Raw genomic sequence first — 24,345 nt, 5'->3', positions numbered from 1 at the left:
AGAGTACATACGTATTTGTATCTAGGGGGTACTCTTTTTGTAAACTGGTATAGAAAATAAACATTCAGGGGTACACTTTTTATCACTTGGGGGTACTCTTATCAGTTTAGGTACACAAATAATTCTTTTGAGGGTACCTACTCTTCCATATTATAATGACCTGAAGAGTACTGAACTAAAAAGAGTACCCTCAAATAAAAAGAGTACCCTCAAATAAAAAGAGTACCATCAAATAAAAAGAATACCCCCAAATAAAAAGAGTACCCCCAAATAAAGAGTACCCCCAAATAATTTATAAGGTTAAAGTACACGCACTTTAACCTTGTCCCTTGGAAGTCTGGTGTAACTACGCTGGAAGTTGCTGATATTAATCTTTATGGTTATTGAACAGTCCCTTGGAAGTCTGGTGTAACTACGCTGGAAGCTGCTGATAGCTGATTTATAGAGAACTGTTGACTGATATTGTTGATGGCTCCGCGTTGAGTCAAACAGAGGCAGAAGCCCTGGGCTATGTAGCACACGCTATCTTTAGAGGACATGCTGGTGGCGAGACCATACAGTTGCGAGTAGATTTTGTACACCTACCTTAGCTTCTGAAGAAGTGGGAAGGCCTTCATCAGATCCCTTACCGAAAATTGATGTTTATTATTAATTTTTATGAGACTAGATAAAAAAATTATAATTATGGTGCTTTTATTACATGGACAAAACGTACTCAAGTCTAAGGATGCGCTCTAAATAGAAATACACGTAGAGGTTAAAGTACGTGAACTTTAACCTTAGAAATTATTTGGGGGTACTCTTTTTATTTGATTGTACTCTTTTTATTTGAGGGTACTCTTTTTAGTTCAGTATGGAAAATATATTTGAGGGTACTCTTCAGGTCATTATAATATGGAAGAGTAGGTACCCTCAAAAGAATTATTTGTGTACCTAAACTGATAAGAGTACCCCCAAGTGATAAAAAGTGTACCCCTGAATGTTTATTTTCTATACCAGTTTACAAAAAGAGTACCCCCTAGATACAAATACGTATATACTCTAATTTTGGCACTAATATTGTGCCATACAGATCTACCCGGTTTTATAATTGTCATAATTATCTGTCACCAGGAAGTTACCAAAGCCATATAAATACCAACCGCATGCACGGTTGCTTTTATATGGGCGTAGCTGCACTAGCAGTATAGGTCTACTATAGAGATTAGTGGAGTCAATTCAACAGCTAGCGTTGGTCTACTCTCTGCTGCTAGCATTTATTTAACTGGCTCAGTACTGAAGAAAGACAGAAGGTAAGTCATTGAGCTATAGTGGGGACTAGATTTACTTGATCTATAATCTTTAGGGTAAAGTTCTTGCTGGGTCATCTAGTATTAATTTGAAATGGCTGGTGTAAATCTAGTTAGTTGGGATGTTATATCATAGTCAAAATTCAAAATCCAGTTAATCATGCAACCTCACACGGGTCAGTCTAGAACTATCGAAAGATTAAAACTTGATCCACTGTAGCTAATCAGAATGTTACTCATGTAACTATAGATACAATTATGGTATGCGAAGTGTCATGTATCTGTATATTCCTTCTCAGTGGAGCATGAAGGAATACATAGACACATGTCTGCTGCAAAAGCTCTGAGTTAGCTTATGCATGGCTTCCCAGCTAGGAGCTTGTTTATTATTGCTTGCACAAACAGCTCAGTGGGAGGCGACCTGCTTTTAACCAATTCCTCCCACTTAACAGGCTATGGAATCACTAACAACAGTCAACATATATAGGCATATCAGTTACACCATCACATTGTATCGCCTTGCAGGCTCAATTACATGCCTTACTGAGTCAGCTGATACTCATCAAATATTACTTGCTCTCTACCTCAGATCGATGGTATCCGCCATGGTAAAAATGAAGTTTTTTTTCATTACATTTGTGTTGGCAGTGATCATTTCTTCCTCAAATTGTCAAGGTGAATAGAACATAAATTGTTACGTAAGATTGTATTTACTGTAGACAAGACATGTTTCCCCTAGCTATAATTATAGAGCTGTGATGAATAAATTGTTTATTGATGACAACCAAGAATGGGGTTGTATAGCAGTTCCTATCTATCAGGGTGATTCCCTTATAATATCTATCCAAGGTGCACTGGTGTAACGATGAAGTTCGATTCTTTCGAACTTTACCACTGCGTAGTCACATGTGTTCGATGAGGTTCGACTCTTTCGAACTTCTTCTCGAACTACACCATAATCTTTCTGTGCCATGAAATATCATGCGATAGGTATACCTTCGTTGCATTTTGACCTCTGAAATCAAAGAAAACAGTGTGCCAACAATAATTATATGCCGTATTGCACATTTCATTATGTGTATCCAGAGCAGTTAATATCATGTGTAAAATAGTTGCGGTATTTTGTGGTTTTCCTCAGCGCATTCCTCAGCGCACCACAACAAGTTGATACCTATATAGGAGTTGATAAAAATACAGGTGCAAAGGATCAATCAGTTATTGCACAGCTTCGCTCATGACACATTGGATATAATTATGGCTAGGTGTTACCAAATTAATTTACGAGATTTTAGTCAATATAGAATAGCATGCAGTCGAAGTAAAGAAATTGTTATGATGAGGAACACGTAAACTTTCGAGACAAAACATTATACGGACCATTGACATGCTGAAGCTATAGAGAAGAGCTGTATATACAATCAGCAGTAAATGCTGTGTACACGACATAATGGCTCACATTCCATACCAGTGCCAATTAGGCCGGTGCATTCTCCCAACGACTAGGCACAGTGCATAGGAATGAACTGTGCACAATAGAAGCCTTCTCTGTGATCATCAGTGAAACTCTCAGACAGACTCAAAGACATTAACTAATAATTTATTTGTGTTTTGAGATTCTTCATTGAGAACCTACAATGAAACAGTGGATTTGAATATACATGAGCCCGATTTTGACATGATTTTATTATTGATTCCCAAGCAGTAATATACACAGACTGTTGATACATAATAAGAGCTGAGCCCGATTTTGGCATGATTTTTATTATTGATTCCCGAACAGTAATACACAGACTGTTGACTATGAATTAATACGTATTGACACTTATAATTATTTCCCATGACTTAGTGATGTTACCATGATAACAATTAATTATGTGTGTATGCCCCCAGACTGATGACCATGCAATAATAATTGTTATAATTGCCATCGTCATAATGCATATACTTTTCCATGCATTACAAGCCCCAAATTTTGCGTATATAATTATAATTTATTATCAACTATATAAAGGTTGCGTATGTGTTAGTCCTAGTCCCATCATGTCACTGAATATTGTACAATGATGTTGTTATTGTAGTCTGTTGCTATAGCCTTTGATCCTCTACAGGCCTTGAGGGAAGAAAGAACTTGAGGTTTGCTACTGACTGTTTGCGCACCTTCAAACTTAGTTTTCTCGTAAAACGAAAACGTAACAAAAGTTTCCCAATAACAAACAAAGGATACAAATTCCTACTCATAAATATAGCTAGCTTGAAACAGGAATTGACTTAAGTCTTTAGTCAAATGTAGATTTGTTGCAATACTTTGTCTTAACGTCATTGTTACACTGAGCACAATTTACGTTGGTTATGCGAATTCCCCAGATATTCTGGAGAATAGGTAGCGCATGCGCAACCAGGCCCTCTTCTCGACCAAGCAATTAAGAAGGAGGTGCTGGGACGAAGCTATATATAGTCTGTGCATGCATGGATGGCATATCTATATATGCCATCCATGCACTGCTATATCAGTTCAACACAACCTAACACTAAAATCCTCATGCAGATCAAACTGTTTTCGAGTTTCTACCCCTGGGTAATGTGTCTACCGTGGTAACGGATGAATTGGGACACTTTGATGACTCAGTTTCCCAAGTAATACACATTCCTGGAGGATTCCCATTCGGTAATCGGAATCACAACCAAGTCTATGTGAGTCACAAATTAAGGAGTTTGTTTAAGAAATCGTGAAATAAAGCGATATTACGTATAGCACGTATACTTAGCTGATTATTTGCTGCCATAGCATGCAGTCTCGTGATTTCCTAAGAAATTCACTGCTAATCTCTATTTCAGATCGGTGCAAATGGATATTTCTCATTTGAAGAACCATTCTACTCTGCAAGTCCAGTAGAGTTTCCAGGAACTACGGTATCAGCTTACTACATCGTAGCTCCATTTTGGGATGATGTTGATATTCGACGAAGAGGCAATATCTTCTTTGAGGTTCACACTTCTAACGCAAGTTCTTCTCTTTTTTCGAAAGTCAACAACTTTATAGCTCCTGAGGGATCCTTCACGGGGACTTGGATGGTGGTAGCTCAATGGGATATGGTTCACTCATGGCCTGATGGAGAGAGTGATGGCTTTCGTCAATTTGCCCTTACTGTTTTTGGAATTGATTCTTCCTTGGTAAGATACTCTTTCAGCTGGATTTGTACCAGTTAACTATATGTACATACATGAGCAGTAGATAAACGTAACCTGAGTAACATCCATGGTAAAACTCTTTCCTCCCAATGAGTGAAAAAGTATTCGATTGATTGTACAAATACTTTGTTTTATTCACATATATAGGTCAACACCTTCCAAGCGATTCTTATTACTGACGGGACTGCATCATACACAGTCTTCACTTACCGATGTGGCAGTATGCAATGGTCTCTGAATGGTGCCACTATCGGCTACAATGCAGCTGGTGACTATTTTGAAAACCATCCCAACACTGGAAGCTTTGTCTCTCATGAAATTGCTTGTCTCAACAGTCCCAGTTCAGAGTGGTTTAATGTGGTCTATAACATCAGCGTGGACACACCTGGAACACTAGCCCCTCCCCCTACTGTCGAACCAGGTGCATATTGAGTTAATTTTTGCCTAATCGGTGATAAATTTTATTGCATCTCACGATTACCTTCGACAATTATGTAATATTCGTTCTCAAAATTACTTAATTGTACGTATACTTCGTATCTTCCTATAGCACAACTCAGCTATCTGGATTATCTTGCCTATGGTTCGAATTATCTTGAGAGATGTAGGAACTGTAGTTCTCCACCTATACTGCTAGATAGCCCTGGACTACCATTTGGAAGCTACTATCATGACACTGTTTACGTAAGTACATCTAAGCAGATTTTTTTAATGGGTACAGATTCTACAAGAGATTCTTGAATGCATGCCTCAATTTTCTCACTGACTTGGTAAAATGCAAACTGCTCACGACAATATTTCTGCCATGTGCCGAACGTTTTTGCACCGTCATAGCACATGCATTCACATACATGCATACAACACATTAAAGGCTTAAGAAACTAGCTGCATGTGCAGTCAGTTCCCAGATCTGGTTTTCCCTGCAATGATAGTAACAGTTTAAACTTGAGTGAAAATAGCTACAGTAGACTCTCGTTAATCCGGTTACCCTTGCATGGGACAGTGCAGCTTGGCCTGAGGTAGCCAGAACAGACCAATACACTGAATAGTGAGTGGCCGCATTTCAAGCCATTTTTTGTGCAGTAAAGATCCAAACTAGCAATTTGTGCCAAACGAAACGACCGGTATATGGAGGTGGTCATTACTTCAGAGAACCGGATTAGCGAGAATCTACTGTATCTATACAAACACTCTGCCAATCCTACTGGTTGTAATAATCTACTTCAGAGTGTATTACACTATCTCTCTTTACAGGTGGGAAACAACGGGATATTTTCCTTTGGAGAGCCTCTCCTCGAGAACAGTCCATCAGAATTCCCAACACTGCAAGCTTCTACATACTACGCTTACATTGTTGCACCTTTCTGGTCTGACATCGACACAAGACTCAATGGAAGTGTCCGCTGGCAAGTTTATTCTCCGGACAGTGATGACGAAGATGTACTGATCAGCAGAGTTGAAGAGTTCATTAATATTGAGCTTGGCCAGGACTCTATCACCAATGCCAACTGGATGCTGGTAGCCACTTGGGTGGGTGTTCATCCTTTCCCTCACGGCAATTCTGTTGAGGAAGATCGATTGGACCCTTATCTGCAAAGGGTAAGCAACAGTGGGCAGTTTAGTATCACATAACAGTCAGAGCTGCATACATAATTTTATACACATTGAACTCATTTTCCAGAGAACATGCAGTTATAAACATAACCTACCCATACCTATAACTTAAGAGACTGGAGTTTTTCCATCTTTATTTGTGTGAATTGCTAAAGTTGGCCAAAAGGAAGAGAAGATCAATGACTTTTCTTTATAACTCAGGAAAACACTTTTCAAGGCATTATCATCTCTAATGGCACCAAAGTGTATGCAGTATTCACGTATGTCTGTGAAGACATGGAATGGTCTGATGCTGCTGTGGTTGGATACAACGCTGGGGGTGAACTCTATCAAAATCATCCACTGAGCGGAAAGCTAGAATCAAAGCTGATTGGTTGTGTTCATGCACCTGGTACACAGTCTAACAATGTTGTGTATGATTTATCCGAGGGAGTGACGAATGGTACAACTCCGGAACCCTTTGACACTGTTGGTATGTTTGCCTATAGGAGCCTGACAACTTATACTTTCCACAACATTAATTGTCAACAATGTTATTCTAAGCTCCAACTGAGAATAGATCGTTATATCTAATGGTCCCTAGACACCGGCCCAAACAATACTAGTCATCCATTGCATAGGACTCTCCTACTACCACTAAAGCTATTCAACTTTGCTGTTGGTTTTTGGGATGTAACCATGAAGTGTAAAGATATGTAACGGGTGATTAACCATACCATATTATTGCTCTATAGGGAATAAACGTTGTCTTAAACACTATACATGCAAGTCTATAATTTTATTGACCACGTGCACATGTACGTGTCTACACACAGGCACATGTGCTGGTGCCGGATACACGGAGTGCTGTGACTTAAATGTGGATAATTGTTTTGGATCCGCACCAGCCGACTGCTTTTGTGATGTTATCTGCCTGAACTTTGGGGACTGTTGTCGGGATCAGCCAGACATCTGTCAAACTGACTTCACCACAAGTAAGTCCAATAAACATTATCCTGACCCACGGAATAGCCTATATTCAGTCTATTATGTAATCACGTACTAACTTATAAAATGTGTGCACCTTTGACATGCAGGCAATGAAACCTACTTACTCTATTCTGACCATTTTTACATTGGGAGGCTTAGTCTGGATGGTGAAATATTTGACACACTGCCCTTTACCACACTTCGAGATGCTTCTGTCTTGGACTTTGACTATGCGTGAGTAAACGCTATGCTAACACTGAAAAATGTGACATAATTATTTCCCTATTGAGTATGGTACGTAGATCACAATACTGTAACACCTAACACCAACTCTATAGGCGTGACTTCCTGTATTGGTATGACAACATTGAGGAAGGAATTTTCCGATCTGGCTTGGACGGCTCTGATCTGGTTAAGTTGGTCAATACCTCATCTCTTGGTGTAATAGGTAAGGCACAATTACACAGTATAAAAAGAAATACAACAAATCAATACAACATATTTATTGCAGAAATATAGGCTTCATTCTGCTGATCCATTCTCAATTTACTTGAACATTCTATGTATGCGGGATAATTATAAATTATGACCTACGTACGTATGTGTCCCATCTACAGAGGACTTAGCTGTTGATTGGGTGAGTAACAAACTCTACTGGACTGAGACTCTATACAGAAGAATAGAAGTGCTGGACCTGGAGACTTTGGTAGTTGCACCAGTCTTGGATGCTGATCCTCACTCTGGAATAAGAGGCATTGCTGTGGACCCAACCACAAGGTAAGTTCATGCTTACTTGTTTGTATCTTCGGTTATACAATTCTTACGAAAGAAAACCCAACCTCGGTCTTAGATGGAGCAAGTATTACACTACTTGCTTTCTGCCTTTAGGTACATGTACTGGACTGACTGGGGTGAGCCTGCTAAGATAGAGAGGTCCTCCATGGACGGTGCTGACAGGACAACTCTTCACAGCACGGGACTGGGTGAACCCAATGGGATAACCATCGACTATCAGACTCAGACCATCTACTGGACAGACTCTGTCCTGGGAGTGATTGACTACTCTAACACTGATGGGACCAACAGACGTCGATTGCAGACAAACTTGCGCTATCCCTACGCCATCACAATGGAGGGGAGTCTGGTGTTCTTCACCGACTGGATTGATGTGGGCGTACATGCTACACACAAACTGGATGGTGACAATGTGACAAAGTTCGTGAATGCTTTCACAATAAGACCAGCTGGGATTGAGGCTATTGCGTCTAATCGGCAAGCTGAAGGTGAGTCATAAATTCAATAATACACACCATATATTTGTTATGTTGAAGGATCATGTTGAATTTTTCTCCGTTATTCTCTGTTGCAGGCATTGACATGTGTGATGTCGGCACTGGTTGTGATCACATGTGCCTGCTCAGCAGTACAGATGCGAGAGGCTACAGCTGTATCTGTAAGGAAGGCTATGTGTTGGATAGTGATGGGCAGAACTGCACGTGTAAGTAAAATGAGCTCTATTTTCAATCAGCAATTGCTTATTATTGCGCTGACAGAGCGAGCTAGCTAGGTTGAATACTTTACCTTTATTCACACATGCACACACACATACACACAGTTGTCAGCATAGTAGAACCTCCAGAATTTGGTAAGACAAAGGGTAATGTATGTTCAAAGCTTATTATACCTATGCACGTCATTAAAGCTGGAAGAATATAGGGTCTGTGTATAATTATATGCCATTATAAATTTTTACTGTCCGTTCTAATATGATTCACTCCAGCTACATAATGCTAATCTTAGTTATCTATTCATCTCAACCATATCTCTCCAGGAACATGTGGAGCTGCTGCCTACAACGAATGCTGTAGTGGTGGTTACTGCGCAGGTAGTCCACCAAACTGCTTCTGCGACACACAGTGTCATTCCCGTGGTGATTGCTGTATTGATATCGGAGACACCTGTCCCGTAGAACCTAGTTCATGCAGTGCTGCTGGCTATGATACCTGCTGTACTAATAATATATTTGGATGTTCCGGAGTGTCAGATGGAACCGCTTGCTACTGTGATGAAAGCTGTAGATCTTTTGGGGACTGCTGTGATGACTTTGACACAATATGTCCACGTAATATACCTGATTGTTGTACATTTAAACAGGGTTTTTTGCAAATTTTCATACCCATGTCATACCAAAACCATCTAATTATTTTTTGATGATGAGTTTCATTCTCTATACCTGCAGTACCCACCACAGAGCCTCCTCCAACATTGTTTCCTCCGATAAATGGTGAGTGAAGTGCATGGGGCATAATCGCCAATTTAAAGACTGTTTGTATCCATTTGAATACTGAAAACTAGTTAACTATACTTCTAGCTTAGCAATAAAGCTGCTCTCATTTATGGTAGTTAGTAGTTGCGAGCTAAACTTAAAAGACCGGACCAATTAACAGTAAATCAAACATTGTTTGATCATGAAATTTTAGTAATCCCTCGGGCTAAACTGAATGCTGAAATCCCAGTCATTTTTCGAACAAAAAATTCAAAATAGCTATAATTATGGCTCGGTATGTATGGCTATAATTATAATCACAAGTAGTAGTTTGGAGTACATCGGTTACCCATACACAGACACGAGTGTGTTCCAGTTCCTCACTCTGAACAACACTGCGGGAGTGACTGCCGAGTTTGTTGGTCACTTTGATGACGGAGTGTCACATGCTATCCTCATTCCACAGGGCTTCCCGTTTGGAGACTTGCACCACGCTTTCATATTCGTGAGTTTTAATAATTCAATTGATGCCCTCACTCAAAGGAGAAATTAAGAGGAAGTTGCTAATTCCAATTAAGAATACAAAACTGTATCTGTTCTATAATTATGCGTGTTGTGCTTGTATGTCAGGGCCTACCGTATAGCGGGTATATTTCGAGGGTATAAATGTTCGTGGTTTTTGCGGATTAAGCATGTACCGCGAACATTTATAACCGTGAATTTAATATCGTATGCATGCATACTGCAAAAAGGCTGCTATTCCACAAAAATTAAATCTGCTAAAACCTCTAAAAGCATTTCCGCGGAAATGTATTCCCTCAAAATATACCCGCTATACGGTGTATATAATTATGTAGGCCCTAGCTGATTATAGCTATCATTTATATATTATAATCAAAACTAAAAAACATTTGCAATGTGAATGTTGCTAGGATTGCCAGGATAGTGGTAATAACGGAGTTTATGCCGTTAATCACAGATCAGTACCAATGGCATCATCTCCTTCAGTGAGCCTTTCTATGTTGCTGGTTCGCAGTTGTTTCCAGGCTTCTCAACTACAGTATCAGATAGCTATCTCGTGGCTCCATTCTGGTCCGATGTGGACATACGACTATCTGGTGACATCAAGTATGAGGTGCACAGTAATGACACTGGACTGGTGGGATCAGCTGAGCTTTTAAAAAATATAAGTGACTTTATTTCGATTAAAGCGAGTGTGGAATTCATTGGGTCGTGGATGCTTGTTGTATCGTGGGAAGATGTTCATCCCTGGCCAAATGGTGAAGGGAATGCTTTTCTAAATCTAATATATCCTGATTTTGGATCTGTAAGTTGATTCACATTCACATAAAGTATCAGCAGTTATGAAGCTGGCACTGATCCGCAAAGTGTGTCTAATTTGTGGCATGCCATCTAACTCACACACGAACAGGTAAACTCGTTTCAAGGGATTATTATCACTGACGGTGTTAATTCATACTCACTGTTCACATACAAGTGTGGGGAGATGGAGTGGTCAAGACAGGGTGTGATTGGATTCAATGCCGCAGGACAATCTTACGAAAACCACCCCCTCTCTTCAGAGGTCTTCATCGGAGTTCCCCCAATCGCTTGCTCCAACAGTGCCAATAGCGAATGGACGAATGTAGTGTACAAATTGAAAGTGACCAATTCCACTGCCCCACCCACTGTGGAACCCCGTGAGTTGAGAGGAATACAATCCTACCATATTCCAAGTGCATGCACACATTTTTCTAAACTATACATTTTCCGTTTCTTATGGGCTGTAAAGACTACCACATCGCCATTAATTTTTTAGGGACCAAAATTAATTTGATAGTTTTTGTCGTGGGATAAAGTTTGCACAGAGAGTGCACGTAATTTTTCTTATTCTAAATCTGCTATTTGTCACTCGAAATTAGTACATTACTTTAGAGTCCTGTCCTTTTATTGTCAGCTCCTGAACTGACACAATCCCTTAACAAAGGCACACCTTTCTCTAATTTAGTGCTACCGTATAAGATGATTTTGTTCCATAACTCATCCATGCAGCTCAATCCAGCTACCTAGGAATGCTGGACTACATTGCTAGCGGCAATGTCCCCGCATTCCTTGATCCATGTCAGAACTGCACTAGTGGTGCTATATCTATCCCTGACTTCCCGTTTGGTGATTACTTCCACAATACAGTATATGTAAGTTAATTATAATGTATGTTAATTTCTGAGACAGGCAGTACTATTAATTTTTACTGTCTATTAGCTACTTGTGTAGTGGAGGATGATCTTTAGCGATTTTATTGATTTTTAATACCTAGCTAGAGATGTAATTGTTTGTCTTAAGTATCGACTCAGGAGTGAATCACTACTCAACAAGAGGACCGATAATGTTTCATTTCACCATACCCACCCATAGGTTGGAACGAACGGTATTATCTCTTTCAGCCAAGAATTTCACAAGGGCCTACCAGAAGCTTTCCCTTCCGAAACCGACCTCACAGTGTATAGATCATTCCTAGTGGCCCCATACTGGTCAAACATTGACACCAGGTAACTGAACACCGAGTTTTTAACTTAATTAACAAGCTCAGAAGTCATAGACTTGTAATACAGACACCACTTGATAAAGAAGGAAGCCACTATCCTGTCCTATTTTTCATGTTGTAAGATGTACACTTCTATACAGGTTGGATGGACGGGTCAGTTATCAGATACTGGTATCTAGTGAAGGGGGAAGTGAGGTGTCCAATCGATTTGAACAAGTTTCCAGCTTTATCAATAGTGAAAGTGACCCTAATTTTGCCGGAGCAACTTGGATGCTTGTTGCTACCTGGTATAATGTACATCCTGATCCCCATGGTGACTCAGCGGAGCAGGACAGACAAGATCCATACCTACAGTCGGTGAGTTAGTATGACGGAAGAAGCCCTACACTTGCAGTTATTACGCTTACTTGTGTCACTCTGTGTGGGTGTCTTATAATATGTAATAAGTATGCGCTTTTGAAATTTGCTTGCACAGACAAACAATTTTCAAGCTGTCCTCATATCCAATGGCACGAAAGCCTACTCTATCTTCACATATGAATGTGACACTATGGAATGGTCTGGTGAAGCCACTATAGGAATCAATGCTGGCGGAAGCTGGTACAGATCTCACCCACTAAGTGGGCGTGTCCATTCCAATGCTATCGACTGTGTCCACACTAGTACAGATCAGTCATTAAAAATTAACAATGTTGTGTATGACTTGGCTCCAGTAGTACCCGTGGGAACAGTACCACCACCAATTGAGAGACGTAAGTAGGGTGTTAAGGCGCTATAATTACAATTACCCAGAACAGTTTCTCCTTGCCCTACTCAAGCATTATACTAGTTTCGATAATTTTTTCTGCCAGTATAATGCATCACTCTAATTTGTTCACAGTTGAGATACCCTTTGTTATTGGGACTTCTGGTATACCGACTTTGTCCGTACCACGGTTTGATGATGGAGCTAGTGATGCCATTGAAATTAGCTTGCAAGGAGGATTCCCATTCGCAAACAGTTACCAAACAGTAGTATATGTAAGTGTCATTATCTTTCCTTGTGCACTTTCAATGTGTAGATCTAAGTTAGGGCATTTCTATTGCATTGAGTTTAGTGTGAATCTAACTTTATAAGTATATAGAAAGACTAAGAATATAATAATGTCCCACTACTGGATAGCTGTATACACTTACTAATCTGCTAGTTAATATCGTGACCACACTGCATATAGCGATCGTGGAACAAGCTTCCAATCTCTGTTCAAATTAAATTGACAGGATGTTGTAAGGTTTATGTGCTCTTGCTAAAACACATTATGCAATCATGCGTCTGCATGTCATTGTGCATATTTGCATGATGGTGTGATTTTATGCAGGTTGGCACAAATGGAATAATCTCATTCGAAGAACCATTCATTAGTCATACGCCCATGCCATTCCCAACGGTTTCTCCTGTCATATATGATCGATATTTGCTAGCTCCATTTTGGGCTGATACTGACATATCATTCAACGTTGGTAATGTCAAGTACGAGGTTCATGCCACTGCAAGCAATATTACGGGATCCATTGATCTCATTGGCCGTGTGAGTAATTTCATTTCGAACAAAACAGAGACAACATTTGAAGGAAGCTGGATGTTGGTAGCACTATGGGATGAGGTTCCTCCTTATGCAGGGTTCTTTGTCCCTGGACCAGAGGTGCGTAGATAAGTACTATAATAGATTCATCAAGTAAATCACCTTCTTAAGATGCATGTATTCTATACTGCATGTATAATTTATAGTCAGAAATAATTATTAAGGATTGTACGCTACTTGGCTACATGCAGTGGGTATATAAACACACGCATAATTGTATTCATAAATCAATGGCTTAGTCTTTTGTTTGACTCATTTCAATTACCCGCACCCAATTACCCAATTATTCTCTTAATTAGCTGTATAGCACTCCCCTGAACACTAGTTATACATACCATGGCAGCAATTTGTCTGTGAGAATTTTCATTTTTTACTATTCAATAGAGGAACTCGTTCCAAGCAATTGCCATCACCAATGGGGCGGAGTCTTATGCTTTGTACACATACAAGTGTGGGGCGATGGAGTGGTCTGAACAAGGAGTCATTGGTTATAATGGCGGATCTCCTACTGACTACTTCTTTTCCCACCCACTCTCTGGAACAGATGATGCTCAAACGATAGCTTGTTTGGAGTTCCCAGACAGCGAGTGGACTAATTTATTGTACAATATAAGCATTGATGAAGTGGTCACTTTGCCACCTCCAGTTATAGTTGAGCCAGGTAACACTTTTATACATATGTATAGCTTGTTCCTGTGCTTAAAGCTTATATAATTATACATACAATGTTATAATTACTTTTAACCACGTACAGCAGTATATCAGTTTGTATCTCCTTCACCCCCCCCCCCCCCGTTTAATAGTAGCTATGGGATACGTTTTGTTTCAGCCACATAATTCCAAACATATAGTACATGTTAGTAGTGAACAAAACGTAAATTAGACAACTTTGCGTGTAATAGGCAAACTTTTGCATTGTTTATTGTTAATTTTATGCTCAATCATAATTATTTCATACTGGCAGGCCAATCCAGTTACTTGATGTTCATCAACAAAACTGGCATAAACCAAGTAGTGCTCCAGTCTTGCGATGACTGCTACTCCGACTTTGTCAGCCTGCCCGATGTACCTTTTGGGAACTACAGACATTCTGAGGCTTACGTACGTTAGATGGATTTAAGAAGTGCTCGTTAGAAGTGTGTTATATAACATTATACCATCACTGAACGAGAAATAATGAATAACTCAACACTACAGGTGAATGTCAATATTTCTCTTTGTCACACATAGATATCCACCAATGGAATAATCTCATTTGGTAGTTATGAAGTAGTCACTGTTCCTGTACCATCCCTCTTCCCCTCAACGATCAGCCTTATCCATTTTGGTTACATCATTGCTCCTTACTGGGCCGACATAGACACTACTCACCAAGGAGAGATTTGGTACGAAACACACATCAGAGGTGATGATAGGATATCCAATGATCTTTTGGACAAAGTGTCTGGATTTGTGAATGAGCAGACGGAAGCTAGCGGATTTAGCGGAACGTGGATGCTTGTTGCAACATGGGACGCTGTGAGGCCTTATTCAGGACAGAGCAACGAGTTCATTACAGATGAGGTACATGACATAAATCTGATATAGATGTTGTCAAGGTATAACACTAGATATGCATCCTAGAAACCTTCAACAGTGTATGATTATGCTACATGTGACACCCAGTAACATTTTTATTTGCTGGTCCAACTTATAACAACCTCTCGTCCCTCACAGAATACCTTCCAAGCAGTGGTGATAACAAATGGCTCCAAAACATACACAGTCTTCACATACAAGTGTGATCTCTTAACCTGGAGTGAGGAAGCAACGATTGGATACAACGCTGCTTCGGACTACTTCCAAAATCACCCCCTAGGTGGTACTACAGTAACAGATGCTCTGGATTGTGTGCACTCTTCAACGGATGGCTCAGAGTGGAATAACGTTGTGTATGACCTGGTACCCGGGACTGTGATTGATGGACCTACACCAGAATCACCAAACTCATTTGGTGAGTGGAACTGAAGCCAAAAATCGTATCACACGTACATCTAGACTACTTAAGTACTTGTTCCAGCTGCTTAGTAATAAATTATAACTATTTTTGCGCTTCTTTCACAGGATCTTGTATTGAAGCTGGATACACTAGTTGTTGTACGAGCTTTAACTGCATGGGATCCCCTACAGACTGTTTCTGTGATAGAGGGTGCCACCAGTTTGGAGATTGTTGTCATGACATTGAAGACATATGCAATGCAGTGACGATGTCTGGTTAGTTGTCTGCATTATATTTTTTGATGAATGCACATTATGCTAAATAATTAATTGCTTAGATTCTCAGGTTAGTAGTTGGGCTCTAAATGCATGAGTATACAGAATCCATTTTCTGTCATGGTAGACAATCATGATAACAAATTCTGTACGAGTGGTGCAAGCTGCGCTGTGCTAATGCCTTTCACCATGTTTTGCTTTCGCTCTAGAGTGTTAAATAGTTTGCTTTGTATAATGTTATTGTTGTTTGCAATTGTTGACACGAACGCAGAAAACAGAAGTCTATTTGATGGCTTGATGAATGATCTTCAAATATAGACTCAAGTGTAGAGTATTTTACATTTCCTATCAATGAAGGGGTGGACCTGCAACGATGTCAGAGTTCACTTCTGGATGCAGCTTTGCAGCTCTTTTCTGGATCTTGTAGCTAACAAACAGCTAGCACTTTAGCCTTTAGTGCAAGGCACTCATAAGTTGATGAAGTTTGTGCGAACAGATGATGCTATGAAGAGACTGCAACAGCCTTCACTGTGAGTCAACAAGAAGCTTTAGTTTGCAAATCCACGAATCAAAATCCAAGATAACTTGGCTAGAAGCCTATAGAAGCTGTTAGTTTTCATCGCATTGCAACCGTTGAGCAGTTACAGCTGGAATACACACACACACACACATACACAGTTAGCTTTACCGTATCCCTCGTGTGATAATTATAATTACAGCACACCTCAGTTAATGACTCAGAGACAATTTTCTTTTTTACAGTGAATGCCACTCTGCTGATAGCCACTCAGTATTCCATCACACTACTGAACGGATCACAAGTCGACAACCTTCTACCAGTCGATTACAACTCCTATTACACAGCCATTGACTACGATTATAAGTAAAAATCCATAAATTAAAGCACATGCAGTGCCATACTTCCCATTGACTAGTTCATGAATCAGAATGCACTCACAATAATTAATATGCTGCCAACAATTATTATTTAGTCAGTTTAGTTCTGTGCCATCTCATCAGTTACTGATTTACAATACTAAATTTAGTAGCAGCTACGTAATTTTGGAAAATAATTATGATAACACTCATTGAAATTCTCTGTCTACAGCCGAGGCTGCATCTACTTCTCAGACATTGCCCGCAGCCAGATACTGAGAGTAAATTTTGCTGGTTCAAACAAACTGGTCATTGTTGATACTTTCAACGGCACACGTACAGTGGGTAAGAGATTATCTGAGGTACAATAATTATAGGTAGTAAATGGTAATGCGTTAGCTAAGTATTTTTTGCTGTCTAAACTCTGAATGACTGATTTGACATGCCCAATCTCAAACAGGGAAGTTTATTAGTGATATGAAAAATTGTGATGGCCATTGTTCCTTGCACACCAATCACTTTCTTCAATCCTTCAGATGGTATTGCTGTGGATTGGGTGAACAATAAGCTGTATTGGACTGATGCATTTTACCTCACTGTGGAGGTAATCGACTTGGCATCTTTTGAGAGGAAAACGCTATTCAGTCTTGCCTCAGGTTCTACCCCAAGAGCAATCGTCGTTGACCCCGCTACCAGGTAAATTTTATGTAAGCACAAATTATATTAATATTATTGCCATGGTGAATGGGTGTGAAAAAATTACAGTGCACACATGATGCATACAACCATGTAGCAAATATCGTCTTCAATGTGTTATTTGAGCATACCTCACTTCGCAGCTACATGTACTGGACTGATTGGGGCAGCCCTGCAATGATTGAGAGAGCCTCCATGGATGGTAGCAATCGACAGGTCCTCCACAATACCGGTCTAGTTTGGCCGAATGGACTCACTATTGACTATGCTGACCAGCGAATATATTGGGCCGATGCCAGCCTTGATAGGATAGAATACTCCAACGTCGATGGCTCTGAACGTGTTGTCTTGGAAACGGAAGCAAACGGACTTTTTCATCCTTTTGGAATTACTCTGGACAACAATGTTTTGTACTGGAGTGATTGGTTGGATCAGACTATATTCTCTACGCACAAGCTAATAGGGCAGAATATTGTTCCGATTTATGAAAACATACCATTTCTTCCAAGTGGAGTTGTGGCCGTCAGTGCCAGCAGACAAAGTGCAAGTACGTACATTATGGGATGCAGGGGGAATAGTAATGATAGAGCTAAAATTATTGGTGTGTAATAATACCCCGGCCCGGTATTATTGCCGGATCGATCAAGCAAAATGTAGTGAAGTAGTAGTTTTTAATGATCTAGCACTCAACCTCTCTCTCTTTCTCTCTCTCTCTCTCTCTCTCTCTCTCTCTCTCTCTCTCTCTCTCTCTCTCTCTCTCTCTCTCTCTCTCTCTCTCTCTCTTTCTTTTCTTTTGTCCGCTAGTGATCAATAACCCCTGTGAGGATCACAGCTGCTCCCACCTGTGTCTCCTATCCACTATAACCCCAGGCTACACTTGTGCCTGTCCTGATGGTGAACAGCTACTGGCAAATGGAATAGACTGTACAAATGGTGCGTTTACCAGATTTTTGAATGTGCTTTAAGTATACCCGAAAAACATATCCCGGTTAGAACTGTGTGTTTTACTGTAATCATCTCGTTTTGCAGCTCCTACAACGATGCCCACCATACCACCAGTCCGTAAGTCACCTAAGATACAACTGTATAGCAATTTTGTTGATCCTTAAGATATAGCAATTCCGTTGATTAAAGTCTTCCAATAAAACATGAAAGGAAATTCTTCTCCCTGTACAGTGGGTAGCTGTGCCAGTGCTGGATACACCGGATGCTGCAACAGTGGTGTTTGCAGTGGTGACACTGGCACCTGTTACTGTGAGATCGAGTGTGTTGTACTTGAGGACTGCTGTTCAGACTTTTTTGACCTATGTGAGAAACATTTCTTGCCACTCATATCGAAGTGTATTGCTTATAATTATATATTACTAGCAAAACACTTCTACACTTGTTAGTAGGTTGTGTCCTCTCTGACAATACATTAATTTTCGCTTCCAAATTTCCAGATGTGCCAGTTCCTATTGGGAACCTTGAGGTCCTCCCGCTTGGTGCATCCTCCCTCAACGTCACATGGTCACAAACAGCTGACTTGCAAGTATGCAGTGATGCTTACACACGAGTCGAGATTGTCGACTACAATGGAGAAGTCATCTTTAATGGGACAGTAACACCTGAAGTCACATTCCTCGTTGTCAATCAGGGATTAGGTACGTTTATATAATCACACTTTCTATAGAATAGCACATCATTATTGCAACAATGTGTTATCGGGTACTGACAATGAATTAGCCATGCAGTAAAATTATTAATTACTTGCAATTGCATGAAGACAAAGTAATGTTAAGAATTACAGTGAATTGAAAATGTAAAAACACTCACACACAATTATAGCCAAATGGATTCCGTACACTGTTGCAGTGAAGTCTGGCAACCTGCTGACCACATCGGAGACAATTACTACTGTTGTCTTTACTGAGGAAGGAGGTAATGTATATGCACATGTTTTGTAACAACACAAGTATCCTCAAGCCACTTGTTTTCTTGTTTAGCTTTTCACATCAAAAGATTTTTCCATTTTGCAGTTCCGTCGGTCTCGCCCCAAAATATTAGTATCGATTGGATTTCCCCAACTGATATGACTGTTAGTTGGGAACCACTAACTCTCATAGAGGCCAGAGGATTCGTAGCCTCATACGTCATCACTTACAGTCCAGTAAGTACTTTTTTCTGCTAATAATTTAGTAATGAATGTACTTGTATCAGTGCTTTGTCCACTGAAAAGTGACTTCGATAATTTGTTACGCTAGTATGCTATTATTTTTATCTCGTTAACACAGTACTCTGATTCTATAGGTCAACATTGCCTCTACTAAAAAGAGACAGACAGGTGGTGGACGTTTGGTAGTGCCTGGAAACACGAGTCAGGTTACCATCGGCAACCTCGAGGAGGGTACAGCATACTCAGTGAGTGTGAGAAGCAGTACTCGAGCTGGTGTTGGAGTGTCTAGCGATCTTCTCAGCTCAGGTACTATATAGATTTAAAGCATGTTTTTACTATCTGTATAAAATTTCTCCATTACCTCATTTTTACTAGCTCAACAGGTTACAACGAGAATGAATCATGTTTTGCTGAAATCCATTACAGGTATAGGACCAGCAGCAACTGGTGCTCCAAATGTTGGAGCTAGTACTGGAGGAATTGCCGCTGGTGTCATTGTTGTATTGATTGCTGTCGCGGTTGTGAGTGCTCTGTTGGTCGGTTTGTTTCTACTGATGAAAAGAAAAAGGAACAAGTATAATGTGACCGAGGAGTATGCACACTTTACGTAAGCATATAACATTCATGATACTATTATTGATGTGTATATATACACAAATAATATCTTGCTGAATACAACATGCATGTAAAAAATATTACATGCACAAATGCTCAACAAAGTTCAGTAGCTTCAACTTATCCCAGGAATGAAGATGAATCAGTCACCCTCAGCTGTAGTGCATCACGTGACATGCCCATCACCTCAACACAACAAGTCCCTGCTCTTTCCTTTGGTGATGAGCCTACCTACCAAGAGATACAAAAAGGAGGTTTTGATAATCCTGGATACGAAACTTTGCGTGAAGAGACAACAGAAACTGAGGCTCAATATGCTTCAATTGGAGAAGTTCCACCGCTGTACGATGATGTTCTGGTGAATCGAATAGTCAGTGAGGAGCCTAGGTATCAGGTGGTTGGTAAGCTACAATTACAGAGCGGAAAAGTTGAGAATAAACAGGATCTTGCAGAGATGGAGAAACAAGATCTCGGGTCAGTCCCACCTGCTCGTAAAAAGAAGGACACAAAGAAGTGATACTCTGGGTACCAGCGAATGGATGAACATTATAGATTAGTTTATACAGACTAAGTAGTTTTTAACACCACTATGCATGCAAGTAAAGACTGAAATAAGTAGATCTGCGTAGCTGACAGCAAAATTGTACACACACGTTTTTATATCATTTTTAACTTATCATTTTTAACAAGTCACAATTATGACGTTAATTGCAATCCTTTTTTTAATTTAACCAAATAATTATTAATAACAGCTGGATTATTTTTCACAGTCACTATCATCATGCGTATACAATGTCATTAAATTATACAGAATAGCACATAATTATGTTGACCAAATTAAAGCCATTGCCATTGACTCAATATTGAGTCATAAACACGTGCCCTGCACTATAGCTGTACTGTATCCGCCAAAAATGTCACAGAGAGCGCACAAAGCTGCCAAAATTGATGTATTAAAGCGTAAATTGTTGCCCGTGTTTGGGCGTGCAAACATGTATGCATGGGGATCGAGGGTTCTTAACACTTTTGCCGTCGGATTAATTTTCACTGCACGCCATGTACTAAGAAATCGTTACATAGTGTGTTAGAACCAGAAATTATATTCATTATTGGTAAGATTTCATATTGAATGTGTTTTGGTTACCTAGCAACCTAAATTGAAGTGAAGAGATGTCTTCCTCTACTATCTAGTCTGGCCACGCCCTCCCATACTTCGTATATGGTCGGGTGAACTTGCAATGAACAGTTCGTGCAGACACCCCAAGATTTTCTTGGGGTGTGAAACCGCTTGTCAAGTGCCTTGTGGGCCGTTGTGGCCTGTTGTGTAAACTGTTACGTAAGCTATTGCATCACAAAAAAGTAGCTAGATATGGGCCTCTACTGCTGTTTGTGTGCGAATGAGTCTCTGGACAACCGAAGGCGAAAGAAGCTCAATGGTCATAGCTGTTCTGAAGCAAGAGAAGTACTTGTGCAGCTCCTTCCAGTACCTCTGCATTGCATCCCTGAAACTAGTGCTAGTGACAGTATATTGTGTCACCAGTGCGAGAAACAACTGAAGAATGTCCATGCTCAACAAGAAAAGCTATGCAAGGTAAAGAAGGAAGCAACAGAGCTAATAAAATAATGGTCTGCTTTCAAGACATGCAGAAGATAACTTAACCACCACCGCCAAAAAGAAGTAGAGTTATGCAGGAACCCCCCACACCACCCATTCCATTATCTGTTTCAGTACCAACCATTCCACCAGTGTCAGCAGCAACCATTAAAATAAGAACCATAAGAAATATTGTCTCGGAAAGGAGGGGAGGCAATTAAAGTAGGATCGTCTATACATAACCTTCTACTGACAATGTAAAATGTTTCTGTTGTAGAGGTAGCAGTAAGTGCGTGAACATCGACATTGTCTGGAATGAGGCTCCTTAAATCTCCAATCTCGCGACTCGAAAATCATCTCCCCAGGTTTTAACACAATGGGCTTCATCAACTACTACTGCAACGAGATTCTTTATATACGGTGGTGACAGAAGCATATTTCGAAAAATACCCTTCGCTAATATGCTCTCTGGGGAGATGAACACCAACTGAGCTTCTCCTTTCAGTACTCTGTTAATAGCACTACGGTCTGTCTGAGCTTCTCCAACGTATTCCACTGTCAATCCTCCAGCTGCATACTTTTTTTGTTGATCCATCATCAGCGAAGTGAGAGGACTAATACAAAGTACAATGCTTCCAGATGTTCCTGCAAAACAGAAAAAGGCGTATATATAGGTACACTCATACAGCAATTTTAGTTCACCTTTCAATTGGTCAAAGGCCATAGGTAATGCAGCAAAGATTACTGACTTTCCATAGCCGGTTGGCAGTGACACAAATGTGTCCTTTCCTCCAATGATTGAATACATTGCTTTCATTTGCTCTGGCTTTAAATAATGGATCCCAATTGCTCTAGCACTCTCAATTATCACGTCTTGCATCTTCATGTGTCTTTCCATAGTCTTGCACTATAATTATGTACTAAATCTTGAAAGTCATAAACTAAATGTTCCACACTGATTTTTGGCCACACCTGTACCCATTCAGTGATTGCATGAATTTCACCACACAGTGGGTAACACCCACCACTACACCTACACTATTTGGTTAACACCCAATTATCACTACTAGGTTATCTAACCGCGGCACTTAGGGCCTGACACAAGTGGTGATAGTGAAGTTCACCAGACTCTTGCAAAGAGGCTGGAAATCGAGACTACTACTATCTATGTCTCTACTGAAGCTAAAGCCAAGCGAGGAGATTCCAGACCATAAGTAGCTATGGTAGGAGCCTTTTACACTTCAGATATAGTAGTGTAGGTGTCTACATTACACTTAAAAAAATAGTGGGAGTGGTCAAGTCAGAGTATCCGCTACAAGCGAGTGATGAAAAGTTCATGTACGACACCTAGTTGTTCGCCTAACCGTTATAAAAGCGAAAACTCGGCCTGGGATCGAGGCTAGTACGACACATGGGATATCTTCCTCAGCAGCCTCAATAATAGAATTTCAGAAGTATGCAAGCATTGATCTATGTAGATCTACTACAATGTAGAGTACTAAATACACTAACCTAATGCTTTATTTCGCCTTGTGGCTATGTTTTCTTACTTGAGTGATTCTCATTAATATCCAGTCCTCATAGCCATCTATAGACTACACTGTATCCAGAGCTTCAAGATGTTACAAGGGTGTTTTTTCATCGAGTAAGATCAAATTATAAATTATATACACTTTAGATCCCACTTGTGTGTGTTTAGCAGGGAATTATGAGCCATAATCTCATAGTTTCCCAGGGAATTATAAGCTTGAGGGTATAACCCTTTCCTTGCCATTCGTGAAATCTGGAACAGGAGCGTCTTTAGGTCCATCAATTAGTGTGGATCCGGCCTCACCACGCCTCCAAGTCATTCTATTAGTCTAGATCCGGCTAGCAATTCTAGCTGGGACTCCCAGTTCTAGCTCCTTTTGTTTAGCGTGTCAGAGACTGGGAGAAGATGATTGGCACTCCCTGGCTCCTTTGGATGTACAGCTGTCCAGATCCCTAGAACATACCCTCCATTCTGACGAGTTATCAGTGCATAGGGTGCTTACTAGATTCTTGCCAGCCAGTACAGTTCAAGCTACACACAGCACCGCTCAACTATTCTCTACCCCATTATCTAGCTAAATCTGGTCCAACTAGACAGCAGACACAGCTAGTTAATTCAGTAAAGCCAGGGGTAGCCCTACTTCTACGGTTGTTCAGTACCCACGGTAACAATTCCTCTGGGCTGGGCTAACTAGTTGAGCCACGCCTCCCAATTCTCAAGGCTAGGTACATGTCTCTGTCTAGCTGCTTCTTCAGCTTCTTGCTCAGTTTTGTGGCTTAGAGAAAGGCCAGCTACTCAGGGGGAAGAGTCCAGATGAAAGTCTGGCAGCCAGGTGACGTCCAAACGGTCAGTTATTCTTTCCACCAACTTTTTAATCTAGTCTAGTCCTGCTTGCACTGCTACTACTACTGCTGCCTACTGCTGCTACTCTTCCTAGCTAGTCAAAGGTTTCTTTTTTTTTTTTTTTTTTTTTATAACTACATATGCACAAAGAGACATCAAAGCTTACATCAAAGGACACAGATTTTTAGCCTACTTGACTGATAAGGCGGTTACCTAGACTACAGTTTGTTTGTCAGGGAGGAGCTCACATACAACTTCATCTAATTCATCATAACGATTCCTTACCCA

The 24,345-nt window shown here is 40.3% G+C and overlaps 1 protein-coding gene across 2 annotated transcripts; it reads left to right on the top strand.

Moving 5' to 3' along the window:
* Window positions 1-1,133: 1,133 nt before the first annotated feature.
* On the top strand, window positions 1,134-20,868 carry LOC135335829 (uncharacterized). Of its 2 annotated transcripts, none has more exons than XM_064531401.1 (44): window positions 1,134-1,292; window positions 1,879-1,964; window positions 3,835-3,980; window positions 4,125-4,460; window positions 4,626-4,899; window positions 5,029-5,162; window positions 5,733-6,077; window positions 6,294-6,564; window positions 6,908-7,066; window positions 7,169-7,295; window positions 7,400-7,509; window positions 7,679-7,838; window positions 7,950-8,344; window positions 8,431-8,559; window positions 8,677-8,706; window positions 8,893-9,183; window positions 9,301-9,345; window positions 9,687-9,832; window positions 10,307-10,654; window positions 10,760-11,027; window positions 11,380-11,522; window positions 11,743-11,876; window positions 12,013-12,229; window positions 12,348-12,624; window positions 12,753-12,892; window positions 13,231-13,554; window positions 13,879-14,155; window positions 14,459-14,595; window positions 14,725-15,057; window positions 15,211-15,487; window positions 15,598-15,747; window positions 16,510-16,630; window positions 16,856-16,968; window positions 17,160-17,319; window positions 17,463-17,866; window positions 18,124-18,252; window positions 18,349-18,381; window positions 18,496-18,627; window positions 18,762-18,962; window positions 19,147-19,239; window positions 19,338-19,468; window positions 19,609-19,780; window positions 19,901-20,081; window positions 20,219-20,868. In XM_064531401.1, exons 2-44 carry the CDS (start codon window positions 1,883-1,885, stop codon window positions 20,604-20,606), a joined length of 8,463 nt encoding a protein of 2,820 aa, XP_064387471.1. In that variant the 5' UTR covers window positions 1,134-1,292; window positions 1,879-1,882; the 3' UTR covers window positions 20,607-20,868. The 2 variants fall into 2 exon arrangements, with proteins under 2 accessions (XP_064387471.1, XP_064387472.1); XM_064531402.1 differs by having other exon boundaries at window positions 1,160-1,292; window positions 1,815-1,964.
* Window positions 20,869-24,345: the final 3,477 nt, after the last annotated feature.

This window comes from Halichondria panicea, chromosome 5, assembly GCF_963675165.1.
Source record: "Halichondria panicea chromosome 5, odHalPani1.1, whole genome shotgun sequence".
NCBI lineage: Eukaryota > Metazoa > Porifera > Demospongiae > Suberitida > Halichondriidae > Halichondria > Halichondria panicea.
The sequence above is the reverse complement of the archived record's forward strand: the minus strand, read 5'-3'. Positions and strand labels throughout refer to the sequence as shown.

Coding starts and splice junctions, on each gene's coding strand:
- LOC135335829 (XM_064531401.1), top strand. CDS start 1,883: ATGGTATCCGCCATGGTAAAAATGAAGTTTTTTTTCATTACATTTGTG. Junction 6,078..6,293: donor TGGACCCTTATCTGCAAAGG/GTAAGCAACAGT, acceptor TTTATAACTCAG/GAAAACACTTTTCAAGGCAT. Junction 12,230..12,347: donor AAGATCCATACCTACAGTCG/GTGAGTTAGTAT, acceptor TTGCTTGCACAG/ACAAACAATTTTCAAGCTGT.